At 37.1% G+C, this 19,834-nt stretch overlaps 2 protein-coding genes across 2 annotated transcripts; one reads left to right on the forward strand and one right to left on the reverse strand.

The window, feature by feature from the left end:
- Positions 1 to 4,559: 4,559 nt before the first annotated feature.
- LOC104232549 (transcription factor bHLH104-like) lies at positions 4,560 to 7,214 on the forward strand. The gene is given in 6 exon segments (XM_070150010.1): positions 4,560 to 4,844; positions 5,311 to 5,394; positions 5,842 to 5,864; positions 5,867 to 5,918; positions 6,315 to 6,477; positions 6,686 to 7,214. Coding segments are annotated over 6 exon segments (684 nt in total). The 5' UTR covers positions 4,560 to 4,731; the 3' UTR covers positions 6,935 to 7,214.
- A 916-nt stretch (positions 7,215 to 8,130) lies between these two features.
- LOC104232542 (1-aminocyclopropane-1-carboxylate oxidase homolog 1-like) lies at positions 8,131 to 10,212 on the reverse strand. Its single transcript, XM_009785770.2, has 3 exons — positions 9,585 to 10,212; positions 8,866 to 9,187; positions 8,131 to 8,610 (listed from the first exon to the last, which is right to left on the reverse strand). Exons 1-3 carry the CDS (start codon positions 10,094 to 10,096, stop codon positions 8,359 to 8,361), a joined length of 1,086 nt encoding a protein of 361 aa, XP_009784072.1. The 5' UTR covers positions 10,097 to 10,212; the 3' UTR covers positions 8,131 to 8,358.
- Between the last annotated feature and the right edge of the window lie 9,622 nt (positions 10,213 to 19,834).

Here is a 19,834-nt window from a genome sequence, read left to right on the forward strand (position 1 = left end):
GTGTAATGCAAAGATAAGATGAGTGTAACGATAAAAAATTCATACCTCTCTTTTCTAGGGTATAGCTCGCTTAACATTCGAGGACGAATGTTCTTCTTAGTGGGGGAGAATGTAATAATCTGAATTATTTTTATATACTTATTAGTTGTGAGACTAGAGAGATTAATGTTTTTTTCTTATAACTATTGGGTCAAATATTAAGCCAGTGGAAAAAAAATTATTATAGTATATGTGTATTAGATAAGTGGCTAGGGGACTAAATACACATGACAAATTGAGAATTAGAAATAAATAACTTTATGTATTATTTAAAATGATAATAAATGGGCTAAGCCCACCTATATATGTTTATATCATGTGAGAGTGTTGGGAGTTATATACATGCTAGGGCTTATATTTGATAAGGAAAAAAAAAATCAATGAAAGAAGACTTCTTGGAATTGGCGGTTGCGTGAAGGAATTGGTGAAATAGCCTCAGGTAACATTGAAAATATATTGTATTATACTTTTGTGGAAGAAGAATGATGGTTGCATTAATAACTAGAGACGTTGTAATGAATAAAAAGTAACATTATGATATTACAATATTATACAATGATTGATTAGTTAAGGGTTTACTTAGAAATAGAGGAAATTTCAAGAATAAGATAATCTGATACAATTATATATTATTTTGTATAAAGCTAAAATTATTTAATAAGTGGTTTGTGGTGTAGTGTGATGTGGCGTAGCCTCGTGTTATGGCGCGTTAGAAATTATTTCTTCGTTACCGTGATAGATTTGGGGCATTGTGTATGCCGAGGTGATAGATTTGGGGGCATTGTGTATGCCGCCATGATATATTTGGGGTATTGTGTATGCCGTCGTGATAGATTTGGGGCATTGTGTATGACGTCGTGATAGATTTGGAGCATTGTGTATGACGTTGTGATATTTTTTGGGGCATTGTGTATGCCATCGTGATAGCTTTGGGGCATTGTGTATGCTGTCGTAGATTCGTTGGGGGTATTTGGTTAATTTCCTGCACTGCCGTTAATGACAAGTCCTTAGTGCAGATTGTGTTGAGATATATATAGTATTGTTGTTGAATAATTGTTTGGACCTTATAAAGTAATTATATAGTAAAGAATTTATGTGTATATTATTTCTTTGCTCGTTGTCTGTTTGTATTTTCTAACACTTATTCTAGAGGTATTTAGAGTGTCGGGTCGAGGATCTTACTGGGTTATATTTATGTATAACTCACTCCTTACTTGCATGTCCATGCAAATATTATTAGTGAAGACGGAGCTAGTAACTGACGAGTTCGCTAGAGTTGATTCAGTTATTGAGGTGAGCCGCCGCATTGTTCGTGGAGGCTTCCAACAAAGTCTTTATCATTTATTCATACGATGTCTTTTGTAATTTTCTTAGATGCTCCATGGTCTAGTGTGGGATTCGGGCTAGAGTTTCAATATAATATTTCGAGATATTTATTGTTCATAATTAATTATCAGATTATTTGGATACTCATTTAATTAATCAAATGCTGCAAATTAATGGCTAAGGTAAGAAAGTATGGTTCGCCTCGGCGGGTGGTGTTAGCTAGGTGCCCGTCACATCTAGGGGGTAGTTTGAGACGTGACAAGTAGACCAGTACGCCTCTCCTCTCTTTCTTATCTTCACCGGTGACCTCCCCATTTACCTCCCGTCATTAATTCCACCCTTTTTTTTAATCTAGTTCTTCTCATTCTCTTTCAAATTTTTGTTATCTCGTTTTCTTATTCTCCCGTATATAGTGAATGGTCTGAGTAAAGAAAAGTTATGAGTTTTGAACCTAAGCCAGGAGAGAGACAGCACCTTGGAGTTTTCCGGCCAGATTCAATCTCAAGGTGTGTAGTTTTACTTATTTCTTATGATTTGGGACTTTTTAGCAAAGAGATGTGGATATATGGTTGGTCGCCGGCGAACCGAAGGTGGCAGCCATTTGAGTTTTCTGGTGGTCAAAAATTCAATCCCTAATTGAATTTAACAGAAATAATAAGAGAAGTAGGAAATGGGGAGAAATTCAAAAATAGCCAAATTTACAAGTGGTCATTCAAAAATAGCCACACTTTTAAAAGTAATCGAAATTTAGCCACTTTTCATGTAAAGATAAATTTGAACGAAAACACTGTTCAAAATCCGGAAAATACTCCAGTATATTATACTGGAATTCCAGCATAAGTATACTAGAACTCCAACATAATATAATGGAGTTCCAGCATAAGTATACTAGAACTCCAACATAATATACTAGAGTTCCAACAAAGTATACCAATCCAGTATAATATAATGGAAGTTCATACACAGGTGCTCGAGTCTCCAGTATATTATGCTGAAACTTTCCGCGTGTTGGAGTTCCAGCATAATATGCTGGAAGTTGATATACATGAGCACCGAACTCCATTATATTATGCTGGACCGGTCTCTGTTGCAGCAAAATAGTGACTATTTTTCATTGACTTGGCAATCGCTGACTATTTTTGAATGACCAGTCCGAAAACTGGCCAGCCTGTGCTATTTTTACTAGGAAATGGGATGAAAGAAGCCGACTAATTTCTTGGATTTGGAATTTGGTCGGAGGCTTTTTCGTATCTTCTTTTACTGGTTTGTTGTGGGTTTTGGGTGTTTGGGGGTGTTGGAGGGGGAGGTGTTTGAGTGGAGAAGAAAGGTAAAAAATAAAATGAAATTTTGATAAATTAATTTAAAAATTGGGACCCACAAATAACACATGTCAAGTAATAAATCGTCTAGTATATAACGTGTTTGACATATCAGCGCAATTGATATATACGCTCGGTTAGATATGTTTATTAGTATTCAGTCCAGTGAAGTGTTTAAATGAAAAAATTATAAATTTGTTTCTCGGGTTAAAAAATGGGTGCCATGAGGGGAATAACCATCTCTTGGATCGGTATTCCTTGTGGTGGTATACTTCAATGGCTTGATCTACCTGAAATAGCATCAGCGATTAACTCTTACATGCAATTTGTTAATAAAAAAAAAAGACTCTTAAAATTTAAGATATTAAACATATCATGATATCTTTATTGACTATAAAAATATTATTCTTTTTTGATGAACCAATAAAAAATATTGTTATGTAAAATAAAACTTAGGGAATATATTGTGGGTTTCCTATGAATATAAGAATATATTATTAAGAGTAAAATTAAAATTAAAAATAAAAAAAAAGGATTATCAGGAAATAGTGTTATGTAGAATGTAATTGATGGAATTAATTTTTTTTTCTTACAAATTCTTCGCATCAAACACAGAACAATTGTGAAATAAGGACTGAGAGGACCGAGGGACTACTCAACTGGCCAATTTAGGAGTCAATTACTCGTATGGTCACTCAACTTTGTCAAATTATCTTTTAAAGTCACTTTTCTTTTGTTTGTAACAATAAAGTCACTGAACTATGCCTATTGCACTCAAAAGATCACTCAACTAGATTTTTCAAATTTTGAATTGCCAAATACCTACTTTACCCTCTAAATTATAAATATTTATCTTTTTTTGTTTTTTTAACTTTTTAATATTATGATTTTTTATTTTTAATTTATATTATGGACTTACCTATAAAATAAATAAATATTATTTATATATTAAAAAAATAAAAAGTATTTAAGCATCTATAATCTATAATGTTGGAATAACAAAATAATGAGCATAGTAAAATTAATTAGAATAATTTGTTCGTAATAATAATTTTAGTATTAACAACAAAAATTTAAAAATTTATTTACACAATTCAGAATGAAAGAAAATAAAGGTTGTAAAATATATATTCCATGCATGTAATATAAAAATAATTATTTAAATAAAAGTATTTTTATAATATACATATATATTCTTGAAAATTATGCTCAATTATATTATTAATAGAAACATAATAATATAATTGAGCATAATTTTCAAGAATATATAATGTATATTATAAAAATATGTTTATTTAAATAATTATTTTGGTATTACGTGCATGGAATATATATTTTACAACCTTTATTTTCTTTCATTCTGAATTGTGTGAATAAATTTTTGAAGTTTTGTTGTTAATACTAAAATTATTATCATTAACAAATTATTCCAATTAACTTTTTTTTTACTAAGCTCGTTATTTTGTTATTCCACCATTATACATGCTTAAATACTTTTTATTTTTTTAATTTATAAATAATATTTATTTATTCTATAGATAAGTCCATAATATAAATTAAAAAGAGAAAATCATAATATTAAAAAGTTTAAAAAAATAAAAAGAAGATAAATGTTTATAATTTAAAGGGTAAAATAGGTATTTGGCAATCCAAAATTTGAAAAATCTAGTTGAGTGACCTTCTGAGTGCAATAAGCATAGTTCAATGATTTTGTTATTACAAACGAAAGTAAAGTGACTTTAGGAGATAATTTGGGATAGTTGAGTGACCATTTGAGTAATGAACTCGCCAATTTAGTCATCATATCAAAATGACAGTGGAAAATGCGGCGACACCAATATTTTAGTCAATCGGTATTACACGTGTCAACAAGAATTCCGACTTTAATGACTCCTCTTCTAAACTAACTCCTCGTTTTCTCCTGTGGTATCGTCAATCATCGTCATGTTCATTCAAGATAGATACGCTTTTAATATTTTTTCCTCATCTTCTATGTGCCTAGGTATTTATTTAAATTGGACTTTTTAGTATTCGACTTGTTCTCGAAATGGATCAATTGGATCCATTTCGAGATGACAATTGGGACCTAATCGATATTAACAGTTTTTTAGATGAACCTCCTTTTGATTTCTACTGGAACGATCATACGCTGAACCAGAGGTATTTTGATTTATGCCCTTAATCATTAACTGAACCGTGTTAATTAGGTATTTTTGAGAAGTAAAGTTGTCTAGGATACTGTACAGAGTGCTTTCACTGTCGTTTTGGTTTTATTTGAACTGCGGAAATTGTTGTCTTTTGTTAGGGAAGGCCTGAATTAGTTCTGTACATTCATTATTTTCACTATTAAAAGCTTCTATGTCTGTTTTCTACCAAATTATTGGCGTTTGCTTAAATTTTTTGAGAAAGTGTTTCAACCATAAAAAAAAAAAACTTTTTTGCAAAAACTATTATTCAGTGAAAAGGTTTTTGCAGCCAAAAAAAAAAAAAAAAAAGAGCCAAACCAAGGTATTCAGATTTTGAAACAAAGGCATATCCGATAGAGATATATCCTTTTGAGTTTCCTTATTTGTTGCTTATATCAACGAAAAAAGGCTTTCCTTATATTGTTGATCGTTGGTTGCAGGAATGTCACTGAACTTGATGTATCACTTCCTGGTTCTATATTTCAGGAGAAGGAATATGTAGAAACAGAATGCCGTCGGAAGAGGTATTTATTAAACTTATCTGACTGCAGTATTTCTTGTTTCTTTCTATTTACCTTCTTTTGTTCTTGAGATGGTCAAGCTTTGGTGTGATGATCTTGAGGGAGTAACTTCAGAGTAAAATAGTAAAGTTGATGTAATGTATTGATAGTCATGTACGATAGTGTGGTCTAATTTGATAGAATTTCTCCGTATTTTACCCTGAATATTACTCCTTATATATGAGCACTGCATGTAAAGGAACTTTATCTCTTGTTTATGCTTAGTATTTCTTCTCCACAAAGTGGATGTTAGTTGACCTGCAAAAGATTTTAACATAAATGTGTAAATGAGACAGGGTTCACTTGGCTAAGACTTCTATAATCTATCGCTATTTTACTTAGTGACGTTGACAAAGGCAATCATCTTATCATAATCATTTACATTATCTGCATTATTTGGTTCTTAAACAGGGCTCGTAACAATTCATGCAGCAAAAGGAGAGTAAAGCTTGCCGATAGAGACTAAGAAGAGAAAAATTGAATGACAGGTACCGCCATGCTTAGATGATTATTATTTTAACGTTTCTTCAAAGATGGTTTCTTTTATAGATTGCCTCTGCACATTGATACCACACATTATAAAGCAGGAATATAGTCTATTGACAAATTTTGGGTAGATAATTACTTTTAGGGGGTTTGCCAATCTTGATGCCTCACACCCTCTTTTACATGTGGCTGACGGAGTGCAAAAGAAACCATTTCTTTTTTTAATAGGTTATACCTGTGGATGTGAAATGTATAGGGAACTTCTCTTGGCATATCAATTACTTGCTGATTAGTTTCAGAGTGTGTTATTTTTATTAGTTTTAGAATGAGTTTCAACTCAAGTGAACCATTTTAGCGTTTAATTAGATTTATTTGAATCTCGACTATGCTTCATGTAGGTTCTCAGAGCTATGCTCCGTGCTGGAACCTGGGAGACCTGTGAAAACAGACAAAATTGACATACTTGACGACGCCATTCGAATGCTAAACCAACTGAAGACTGAATCTGAGGAATACCAAGAGATGAACCAAAAGCTTTTGGAAGAGATCAGACCTCTAAAGGTTAGATATGATGTTTTCTATGTTAGTGATGCTAAGATGTTAAAACTAGGTTAATTTAGCTGGTATAGTTTGCCACTTATATTCTTGCTAGTAACTCTGGACACCCCTAATCTATCTTATAAGAACTAGAAATGCATCCTTAACACTTAAATTCTTATCTGCGGTAGATAGTGCATTGTACGCATATCTTTATTTCGCTCATGAACAGGCAGAGAAGAATGAACTCCGGGAAGAGAAACTCTCGCTGAAGGCAGACAAGGGGAGGATGGAGCAGCAGTTGAAAGCTTTAATTGCTTCCCCGCCGAGTTTTATCCCAACCCATACAACAGGATATCAGATGGCGCAAAATAAAAGGGCAGTTTTCGCTAGTTATGGCTTTGTGCCAATGTGGCAGTATCTACCTCCAGCTTCCCAGGATACATCTCAAGATCATGAATTCATGCCTCCTGTTGCTTAATCTTTGGCATTTTCCCTTTCATTCTTTAAGTATGGGCAGCTTGCTAATCTTTTTTCACCTTCTTACTCCTTGTTCTATTTTCACCATTATCTTGATTTTTTTTTTTTTTGAGCACAAGTACATGTATGATCAAATGGTCAAACTAGATTAACATTGGCTTTTACCTTTGCCTTTACTCAACATTGGATTTTTTGTGAGCACAATTTGATCTTTGGTTTTTGTTGCTCATATTATCTTGCATGGAAGTTTTAACTGTAGAATAAAAATCAAAGTCATTGCAGATCCATTTCTATAGCTAAGTCCAGCAGAACTGTTACATTTAACTGATTGTAGGATCTGACAGTTACAGACTAACAAATCGTTTCTGCCTTGTTCAGATCCTAAAATCTGACAAAGCAGATTTGCCTCCAATCCCTGTTGCATAATAGTAGTTTCCCTATACCTCGCAGGATTATCTTCTGATAACAACTCCTTAATTGGTCCATAAACTCTCGATGATAATGAGTGACCGGTGGTGAAAAAACAGGCCACTGATACTCTTGGACCAACACGACTTGCCAGAACTCTGTGTGCAATGCTCGTGAACTTGTCATTTGATATAAGCTAGAAATTTTCCAATTTAGCACATATCATGTTCTATTCAAATATATGCAATTCATGAATACGAATAGAATAGTTCATCATAGGGTAGTTACCTGTAAAAGATCACCAACATTTACTACTAGAGCACCAGAAACAGGAGGAACATCAAACCCAGCAATTGTCATGAAGAACCTGAAGGCCTCCAATGTGATCCTGTAGCAGTACTGTAAGGAAGTCACTGTCTTCATGCTCGCTAGTTCCAAGATATACTCCAAATGATAATACTACTGTTATTTTAGGACGTGGAAATTGTTACTCCAAATGATATACTACTGTTATTTTAGGACGTGGAAAGGGAAAAGGAAAATACCTATGCATATTAGGGTTTTCTAACATAATTTATCGGTTAACAATGTATAAGTTAAACATAAATCTAAGAAAATCTCAAATATTAGTTTCTAAAACTTGCAAATAATTTTTATCTTAAAAAAACGAATGAATATTACATTAAAATGAACTTAAAAATATTTTATTCATATGCAACTTCTTAAACTGGGTCAAACTAGGTGAAGAAGAGGTGTTCAGTAGGTGCAAATCCAAACTAAGCAGAAAGATAAACATTCAATCTCCATCAGCGAGATACTTTAAAAAACCACAGTTGCAATGTTGCATACATACTGAGATATTCAGAACGCGGAATGGACGTAAGAAGCATAATTTTAGGAATAACAAGGCCACAAAGTGTAGAATACAAAACTCAATCATATGGCTTTACTCCAGCAGAACTGTTACATATAACTGATTTTAGGATCTAACTAACGGTTACTGACTAACAAATGAGTTCAGATCCTAAAGCCTAGCAGCGCAGATTTGCCTCCAAGCCCTGTTGCATTATAGTGAACTGAGAAATCCTTCACTGTAGTTTCCCTATACCTCGCGGGATTATCTTCTGATAACAACTCCTTAATTGGTCCATAAACTCTTGATGATAATGAGTGACCAGTGGTAAAGAAACAGGCTACTGATACTCTTGGACCAACCCGACTTGCTAGTACTCTGTGTGCAATGCTCTTGAACTTGTCATTTGATATGAGCTGGAAAATTTTCCATCAAAATGAAGTTAGCACAACATAATATATGTCAATTCATCAATCATTTCTTATAACCCTACTACAAATAGAATAAAAGGCAGTTAGTTGTACTAAGCTCTTGTTATGCGCGGGGTTCAGGTAAGGGCCGGACCACAAGGGTATATTGTACGCAGCCTTACCCTGCATTTCTGAACTTTTACCAGTTACATCAAGGCTCCCCTTCATAAATAGAGTAAACTCATATATAAAAACGCTTACCTGTAAAAGTTCACCAAAATTTACTACTAGAGCTCCAGAGAGAGGATGAACATCAACCCAGTAATTGTCATGAAGAACCTGAAGGCCTCCACTATTATCTTGTAGCAGTACTGTGAAGAAGTCACTATCTGAATGCTTGCTAGTTCCAAGTGTTAGTTCTGGCTCAGGGCATGCTGGGTAATAATGGTACAAAACAGCAAGCCCTTCTGAACACCCAATGTCATTCAGATAGCTCGGTTTGAGGCCAAGCGCCTCTGAGAGTAATTCGAATAAAGAACAACCTAGCTTCTTTATGTGCTCCGAGTACTCAATCAGAATATCTCTGCAGGAAAAATAATGTAAGAGTACATCAAAAATTTCTTAGATATCTAAAATGCTAAATTGACAATCTCCTATACAATTTGCCGTCATAACTTTCTGTTCTACGGCATTTTCATCGTATCTTTTTTACTCTTGCTTTTCTTGAGTCGAGGGACCCCACTTGTGGGATCACACCAGGTATGTTATTGCTGATAATTAATCTCCTATAGCCTCGAGGGCAGATTTCAGTATAGAGTATTATCATGATTCCTGTATACTTGGGACTATTACGCGTTACTCTATCTCAATAGAGGTTCCAATTTTTCTGATAGAAGTATGAGAACAGAAACATATATAACAAATGATATGAGAAAAAAGGTACAAGATTTTTTGACTCAGGCAATTCATCCAGTAAAAACCTGCAAGCCTCAGGCAATTCATCAGCAGTAGGAGGGTCTGGAGCCATACTGCAGTAAGTAGTATCCCTCCAATTAGCTGATGCAGCTCCAAACAAATCAAAATTGCTATTATACACCACTCTTTTCGACGTATCGCGCGTATACCATCGTTTCTTCACCTCAGTATCTTGCTCATAAAACCTCCTAACACCATTCAACATTTCTTGTAAAACACTTTCTGGAATTCCATGATTGACCACTTGAAAGAAACCCCACACTTCACGGATTTTTTCAACTATCGCGCTACGTTTAATTGGATCTTTACTGATGCCATCTAAGTCTATAACTGGAATATTGATTTGGGATTTTTCAGGATCATTAGATGCCACAGTATATGCATCTTCTGGTGTATAGAAAATTCTTGGAACCTTTTCAACTCCTGCATCTACTAGTCCTTTAACGCCAGCTTTTGTACTATCAAAAGCTATTAATTCACTTGTCCTATCATAGATATGTTCACCTGTGACAACCATTTTCTTCTTCTGCTAGAGAAATCAAAGCTCAAATAGGAGAGATAGGAAGTACTACTACTAAATGAGGAGATTTTATCGAGTAAAGTCAAAAGTATGGGACCAATATCCAAAATTGCAAACCTCTAATATCGCAAATAGTCCACCTATAATTTTAGGTGGATTTGATGTTGATTTTTAATTATTCATTTAGACATTACGTTAAAAGATCTTTAGCGGTTAATTTATCATAATAAAAACTATTTTAAATTTTATAGTTAAATGGGAAATTGTTATACTCCAAATGGTACACTACTGTATTATTTTAGGAGGTTGACACGGAAAACGTAAATTCCTATACATACCAGGGTTCTTTCACCTGAGGTGCAAGACGTGTTTTAAACATAATTTTAAGCGTATAACAATATTTAAGTCAAACAAAAATCTAAGAAAATCTCAAATATTAGTATATAAAAATTCAAAATTGATTATTTTAAAATAATGAATGTTAAATCATAAAGCATAAAATCAAATGTTAAACCATAAAAATAAATTAAATGAACTTTAAAATATTTTACTCATATGTAACTTCTTAAATCAAATTCATTAGTTTTAATTAAATAAATATTGGATGCTGAGTAATTCTTTTTAACAGAAATAGTATTATTATTATATAAAAAAACTCATTCGAGACTTGGTCTAGGTGACGTCTTGGGAAGGAAAAAAATATCAAAAAAGACAAATAAGAATCAAATCCAAAAAATCAAAAGCAAAGAAAATTTGAACTCATCGCATGGAGAGGGAAGTAAAAGTTGACATCATTAATGAATAATCTTATGATCCTTATCTGAGAAGTCTTTTTCACTTACCAACTATATTATATAGATGTATTATATTTCCAAATTCTTAGAATTCGGTATTTGATGCAGAATTCTGAAGTTCAATCTTGGCAACTGATGTATCCTATTGGCGGATGCTATGAACGGGGCGGCTCAACAATACTGATGGCCTAAAGCCAAACCTCGCCTTAAATTGATTAAACAAAATTTAATATATTATTTTTACTTTATTTTTTGTGATGATATCGATCATCTTGTACGTATTTTGATCATTCATTCATTTACCTGCTAGTTTTCACCATAGTAGATATTTAATAATTCTATTCATTAAGACTTAGATAATATTTTTATAAGAAACATATATTAACGGTTAAGGTAATATTTCTATAAATTCTCATAATCTAATAACCACAATTTTCTACCACTAAATAGATGTCAGTATAATTTCTTGAAAACGGTTCAAATCTACCGAAGTGACAAATGTCTTAATCCACTCTTTATAAAAAATAATCAACTATAAAAGATATTACAAGAGCATTCGTTCTTTAATTATCAAAGTCGTCATCAAATTGTTTATTGTCATATATTGCATAGTCCTTATAAAACTGAGTTGTTTATTGAATAACCTCTATCACATTCCAAACAAAAAAGTATAAAATCTACATCTTTTATTAGTAATTTTATAGTATTGTATACGGTAAAATCAAGCTCATGGTACACCCTGACTTCCGATAAAATAAATGGAGCTAGAGACATGATGCCAAGGAATCGGAATAGAGGCAAGGGTCTCATCGAGTCAGAGTCCGGGGGCGTGATGCCCACCCTCGAGAATATCGGGGCCATGATCCGGGATCGGTTTAAATCCCAAAAGACTTTGGAGAACGTTGTCGAGCAACCAAGCGCGACGAACAGAAGGTCGTGATATCCGTAACCGGTAGGATATCACGGCATGAATCTCGGCACGCATCGATAGAGAACCGGTGATTGGTTAACGGAAGATTTTTTTACCTTTTATATAATTGTACTTAGGGTAAAACTCCCTTACTATATAAAAGGGAGTCTAATTATTCATTGAGGACATGGTAACACATGCATACCAAGGCAATATACTATTATTTTCTTTGTTCTTATTAGTGTTCATCAGTGTTGGTCATTGTGAGTCCAGAACGGGGGTGGATATTTTATTAAGGCTAGAATCCTCCTCCTCATGTGGTTTGAATTTACTATATCTTTATTTATTTAATCTAACGCATTTACCGTTTGTATCGAGTTAATCTGCGCCTTAAAACCACTTACAAATTCAATTGTTATTAGTTTTTTAAGATACACAGTTTGGCGCTCACTGTGAGGCTAAGGATAATAGTGGCAATTTGATACAAATTTTCATAACGCACCTTATTTTACACTTGTTTTTTAAAGTGTCTTTATTTTCAGGTCAAAGTTCAAAATGTCGAACTCCCAATCTGCCCATCTAAACGTAGATGCTGAGTCCGGTTACCATGGTGAGAACAATAATATAGCACCAGGTAACGAGGTACCCCCTGTCGATCCTAACAGAGTTCTAGCCGCGAACCCGATCGACGCTAACTCACATGTAGCCATCAATGCAAATTTGCCTACCGATCCTGAGAACAACGTCCGCGGGGGAGTCCGATCAGTAGCCCAAAATATGCACGACGGTGAAGATGATGGGATCAACTTGTGGGTGATATTTGAAATGCTATAGGCTCAACAAGCAGCGATATAGCCCGACTGCATAACCAAATCCGCTCCCCCAACAGAATTAAGCCCGAGCCGTCCTGAGAAATCACTTGCAGAAATGAATCGGTCACGGAGAGTCCAAGTGAAGCTGAATGCGGGACTAACCCCGAGATCATAAAGATGCTTGAGCTGACAACACATGTAGAAGCGGGAGAAAAGAAAATCGAAGTCAATGACAAAAAGGTGGAAACCTACAATTCTATGGTCGACCAAATCCCAGGAGCACCACCGATATTGAAGGGTCTGGATTCCAAGAAGTTTGTTCAAAACCCTTTCCTCCAAGCGCATCTCCGAAGCCAATCCCAAAGAAGTTCCGCATGCCCGAGATTCTTAAGTACAACAGAACAACTGACCTAAATGAGCATGTGACCTCATACACGTGCTCCATCAAGGGGAACGACTTGGAGGATGATAAGATCGAGTTCGTCCTGCTGAAAAAGTTCAGGGAAACTCTGTCAGAGGGAGCTATGATATGGTATCACAACTTACCCCCTAATTCTATTGATTCGTTTGTTATGTTTGCAGACTCCTTTGTGAAAGCACACGCCGGGACTATTAAGGTTGAGACCAGGAAGTTAGACCTTTTCAAAGTGATACAGAGAGATAATGAGATGATTAGGGAATTCGTGTCCCAGTTTTAAATGGAACAGATGGACCTGCCTCCGACCACGGACAATTGGGCCGTTCAGGCCTTCACCCAAGGACTCAATACTCGAAGCTCATTGGCTTCACAGTAGTTGAAGCAAACTCTAATAGAATATCTGACTATAACTTGGGCCGACATACATAACCGGTATCAATCAAAAATTAGGGTCGAAGATGATCAGCTTGGAGACCCTTCCAAGTCCGTTTATCCCGTCATAGCTATCGACATAGCCAAGAGAGACATATATCGTGAACCAAGGTCAAATAGGGATTGGTATCAACCATACAATGGAGATTGAAAAGGTAATGGGTCTGGGTGAAACCCTATGAGAAGTTAAAGGAGAAGCGATCGAGGTCAAAATAGCCGGGGACTCATGAGTAAAAGTGGTTTCAATAGGCACATCGGGCCTAAGGAAGTGCCAAAGTTATCGGAGTACAACTTCTCGTCGATGCTACTGCCATCGTATATGCCATCAGACGCATCAAAGACACCAAGTGGCCTCGACCTCTATAGTTCGATCCAGCCTAAAGGGACCTCAACCTAATGTGTAAATATCATGGCACTCACCGCCACAAAACGGAAGATTGCCGACAATTGAGAGAGTAAGTAGCCCGTTATTCAACAACGGTCCACCAAGAATTCCTGAGCGATCGAGCCAAATATCAATTCAGGAATAGGGACTCTATTAGGCAGATCGAGCAGGAGAAACCTCAGCACGTCATTAACATGATCATCGGTGGGTTCGACATCCCCTAGAGGCCGATGTTAAATCACACCAAAGTATCCATCACAAGGGAGAAATAGACTTAAGATTACGTGCTAGAAGGAACCTTATCTTTCAATAACGAGGACGCTAAAGGCATGATGGCCATAATAGGGAGAGGAATGACAAGCATCCAAGATACTCAACTGCTCTTCCTCCGGGACACACCTTCGAATCACACCATCCGTGCAAATCTTGAACAAGTACGGCTCATCCCAATAGAAATCCAAACTATCCCGCTTGACCTTCTTCCTTTGGTTAGAAGAGAGCTCACACGGGATTATACCTGTCACAAGGAAATTAGCAACATCCTCAAACCATGGCATATCATTCATTGATACCGAAAGGAGTTGTTCATCGGGAAATGAATCATTGATCTCTAGGCCATCACGAGGCCTCCCCTCCTCCTCCAAACGAGACAAGTGGTCCGCCACTTGGTTTTCACTACCCTTCCGGTCCACAATCTCAAAATCAAACTCTTGAAGTAACAAAACCCATCGCATCAGTCTAGATTTGGAATCCTTCTTCGTCATCAAGTATCGGAGTGCGACATGATCGGTATGAATAATAACCTTAGCGCCCATGTGCTTATCTAAAGCTGAGTTGTGTAATTGCTCCAAATTGCACTTCTCAACATTTTTGGTTTTGATTTACTTCTAATTATATAAAACTACAATGCTCAATTAAACTAAAATAAGCTAAAGTTAAACTATTGCGAGTTGTTCAAATGGTTAAAAGGCACTAGGGTAGTGACATTCGCATAGGAGGTCAATTGACGGATACTTGAGTCTAAGGCATGATTGTCACATTTGGGGAGTATGATATAACCATTGCATGATTTTACTCACTCTACACCTCTCGGTAGTTCGAGTGATTTTGCCCGAATTGACTTTTTCAAGACCAATTGGGTATGCAAATTTGCATAAGCAATCAAGGTTCAAGTCAGGTATTACTATCTCAAGGTTTAACCCTTTAATTGGGGCTATCAATCTCTTGAGCACGCCTCAATTCCTTGTTGGACCAATTTCAGAGACTTAGACTGTCTTTCTCAAGAAGAGCCAAAGTCAACTAAACACAAACTAGTGTTTGCAACCACTAATTCAACAATTAAACATGAAATTAGTTCAAATATCAAACACCCATAGCCAATCAAGCCCTAAAACACAAAACCCATCAATTACCCATACTAGGGTCAAGCCACAACCCTAGCTTATGAGTCTAGCTACTCATAATTGAAGAAGAAAACAAAGAAATAGATGAAGAAAAACTCATATTAATTAATTGCTAAATTAAACTAGAAGATTCAATGTTGGAATGAAGCTAAAATTACTCAAAACAACTAAAAATATCGAAGTCATGAGCACAACCTTCAGTACAAACTGTCTGATGACCTAAAAATGGGAAAATAAGCTATTTATACTAAGCTGAAAAATCTGGACAAAAATACCCCTGCGGGGTTAGTGCAGACCGCACAAAATCACGTGCAGCCGCACTAGGGCTCTGGACTTGAATAAGTGACTCTCTGAACTTGGGCAATGCGGACCGCACAGAATCGAGTGCGGCCGCGGTGGCCTCTAGTGTGGTCCGCATGAAATGGAGCGCGGACCGCATTAGGCTTCAAACTTGGAACTGACAACTCTCTAAACCTTCTCTCTGTGGACCGCACTAAATCGCGTGTGGCCGCATTGATCCCAGTGCGGACCGCACAAAACCTCGTGCGTCCTCATTATTTTTTTTGCCTGAATAGCACCCTCTCTGAACCTCACTTGTGCGGACTGCACAGAATGGTATGCGGCCGCACTGGCCCTATTTTGCCTGAGCTTGTCTTGTCTTGGTACTTGCGCAAGTTTCACTCCTTTTTGAGCTGATCTTTGACATCTTGTCACCTTATTGATCAAACCTGCAATCAAGCACAACTTGTGAGCCTTTTGGGACTATTTGTACACATTTCTAGTCAAAACTTAAGCATGAAGGAGTATAAAATGTATCAAAATCCCTAGTTATCAACTCCCCCAAACTTAAGCTTTGCTTGTCCTCGAGCAAATAAAATAAGACCCACCCCTTAAAAGAAAATCCAAGAAAATTCAGTTGTCCTAAAGTGACCTCATCTAGCATCAATTGGGACTAACAATTTCCCTCAATACAAATGAATCATTAACAACATTTACTCTTTTAAACACCATGGATTAAGTGCGATACAAGAGCATCAAGAGTTGACTCAACACATCAAAGAACTCTTTCTATTACTTTGGTCAGTGTGGAACCCAAACTCACACATCCACAGCTCTCCCTAAGCAAACCTCACCTTTAGAATAGTAGCACTCAGAACGAAGTTAAATGGAAAATCACTCATCTCTCTCAAGGAAAAGTTATAAGTCCGGCTCTAAGTACCATATGCTTACCCCTTATGTGAGTCACCACTAATGTAAGTTTCATTCAACTAGAGATCATATAGGGCTTTTGTGGAGACATAGTGAAGGCTTTTGGTTCCGGGTAGGCAATGTTTGGTCTAAGTAGGTTCCATCTTCCCTTAAGCACTTCTTTTGTTTCATTTCGGCACACCTTCACTTGACTCTTTGAGTCATTTCACTTCTTTCTAAGGGGTTAGAGAGACACACTGTCACTCTTTATTATACATTTCAAATATTTTTTTCCTTTCTCAACTTTTCACACCATTCATTCTTTGCTTTTCTTGAATCCCTTTTATTCATTTCTACATTGAACATTCTTTTTGTCTTTTTGCTTTTATTTCTTTTTTATTGCCTTTCCTTTTCTTCATTTTGTACCTTTTTACCACTTTGTTGCAATCCTCGTCTCTCCCCCAAACTTATACTCTTGCCATATGCTAAGGAAAGATCGGGTGCCAAGAGAGGGTATCTTTTAGAACGGGTAAAGGCTTGTATTATGGTTTTTGAAGAAAAAAGAATCTAAGGCTCAAAAGGGTTGACTAGAGATTTTATCATTGGTAGGCTATTGAAGTGTTCAAGCTATCATTTGGATCAAGGAGAGCCTATAATCAGGTCTCAAGTCAAAATTTACTTAGGATTTCTCCTCAACAAACATTCAGGGCAAGTTCTAGACCAATGGCTTGGGACTTGGACTAGCAATGCAATTTCTCACCACACAAGCTATGGGATCGCTAAAGACACAGATTTGGGGGCCCACAACGACCTTAGATAAGATTTGAGCACACAATGGTCCCGAAAAATTACTTGATAATTATCGGTAAACACAAGAGTCTCAAGGTCACGACTTTCACCATCCTAAACACAACAATTTATTTTTAACCATGAGATCAAAGGCAAATATGTTAGGCCCAAGTGAAGCTTTGCTTGAGGCACCCTTACCACTAACTACTAAAAGCAAAAAGAAAAACGGACTTAAACCCTTAAGAAGGTTGTCACGCCATCCATCATTGGGAAGAGCCACCCGGTTCACACAAACTCCACCTTTGGAAAGAACCGTGGCATTAAGAAAATCAAAGGCTTATTGCAAACGTTCAAAACAAGAAGTTACGAACATAAATAAGAAGCTACAGAAAAGAAAAATGCGGAAAGTAAAATGAATATTTACAAGAGGGGATTTAATCGAATATACAATAGAGGTGATGAATATATACAATGTAACATAAACTTTATATACATACCCAAAGTAAAAAGTACGAAAAATGTAATGAAGTACTAGAATTATATACATACCAAAGATAAAAAGAAAAAAATCATAAAATTTGCCGAATATATACATTCATCCAAATCAATAAAAGTAGGGCCTACCCCCTCAAACGAAAACTGGCATTGTCCTCAATGCCAACTAAACAAAATAAGCACCAAAAATAAAAGGGAAAAGGATATAGAGACTCCCTATGGCCCGTCTGTCTGCATGGGATCCTGAGTGGTCCCTGGGTCCTCAATATGCTCGGGAACCTCAAACTGGTTCCCTATGGCCTGCTGCTCTGCTACTGGGATCAGGACCTGGACAGGCTCTTGGGCTGCATCTTGTGGCTGACTGGAGAAGGTCTCCGGTGGGTCTGCCAACTGGATGACTGCATCTTCTGCTCGGGGAATCATCCTCTTCCTCTTGGGAGGCCTCTAGGACTGCTCTGGCTGGGGGTGAGCTACTGGCACAGGGCCCTCTAGCAATAAATCAAAAGGTAGATGATCTGCCTTCATCCTGTGAACCTCAAAACCCTCAACTCCTTCACGGACTCATTGGAAGGCCGTGTCTTTCTCATCTTCTTGGCCTCCCTAGCAAGCTCCTTGAGAGCTTTTCCATGAGACTCCACAGCGTCTGTAAGAACTTTCTGAGTGTCAAAGATTTTCTTCTGGTTGTCCAGAATATCCTTGAGGCCGTCCTTAATAGAATATGGGACGTGTGGAGGTGGAGGTGTCGACTGAGCTGCCACTATAGTAGTGAAGGCAGACAACTTAGAAGAATCTGTCTGCATCCAGTTGTTGATACTGAGAAGGGTCTGGCTCAGACGGTGTGCAGTCACTGGGTGGGCCGGGGTAGAGGGTATATCTGGAGTTGCTGAAGTGGATGGACCAGAGGGAATGTCTGCTGAGGTGGAGGTAGGATGAGTAGGAGCCACTACCACAACTGGCTCTTCAGACTGGCCAATTGGAGCAGCGGCTGTTCCCTTGTAGTTCTTGCCTTTCGGGTTGTCATCACCCTGCATGCTATACCATGAAAACGGGGCCTTTACTTTTACCTTAATATCAAATAGCCGCTTTTCAACCTTGATGTCCCTGAAGTACATGGTCAAGAAGCTGGAGAAGGGGTAGTTTCTGTCACCTTCACTAACTACCTGTGTAATTACCCAAGACATTACCTTCCCGACGTTAATCGGGTACCCTGCCATGATTGATGCTACCAACACTGCCCAGTGAAGAGGGAGGGAGTTGTCATGAGTAGTGGGGTACAATCTGCTGCATACGAATGTTTCCCACCCATTGGCCTCGAAATTCAAACTTCTTCTCAAAAATTTCACTCCCACATTCAACCAATCGGGGGTGGTACCTTGGATTGCCAGATACTATGCCAACCAAGGACGGACCTCCTCACCTAATTCCATCTTTGCCAAATACAATGACTCATCCTCCTCATCGAAGCCCAAGTAGTCATTTATTGTTTTCCCATCAAATAACACTTTCAAATTGCGCACCTTGGTCACTTTGGTGCCCTTCTTGATGTGGGCAACATTGGTGTAAAATTCCTTGACCAGGTGCTCGTTTGCATCCTCACAGTTGTTTAAGAAATACTCCCAGCCCACACTCTCTCTAAACTGCCTTCTTACATTGGGGTTGTGAGGCAAAAGGTCTCTATCTACAAAACTTCTCTCCGGAATTAATTTCCTCACATGCCACCATTCTCTTAATTTATGGTAGGCCACTTCGTTCACAAATCGGTCTTGCCACACCTCCGGGTTTCTAGTTCATTCTACCCCGCCAACCTGAGGCTCACCCCCTTCTCCTACTACCTCTTCTTATCCTGTTGCCTCATCTTCTCCTACTACACCTTCTCCGGATAATGAAGCTATAGGAGAGGTGGAATATTCATCCCCACTACCTTCAGCTGAGCCCTCAGACGACCCAGAAGATACATTTATTGACGCTTGGGCAGTGGGGAAAGGTGGATGAGTGTCTCTTAGTCTATTTCTCTCCGGCCAGTCAGGGATGTACTCTGGGATTGAGTCTGAAGATATATCCCGGGAGGGCTCGTATTCACTCCCAGACTGGTCAATGGCCCTATCAGCA

This window comes from Nicotiana sylvestris, chromosome 6 (assembly GCF_000393655.2).
Source record: "Nicotiana sylvestris chromosome 6, ASM39365v2, whole genome shotgun sequence".
Classification (NCBI taxonomy): Eukaryota; Viridiplantae; Streptophyta; class Magnoliopsida; order Solanales; family Solanaceae; genus Nicotiana; species Nicotiana sylvestris.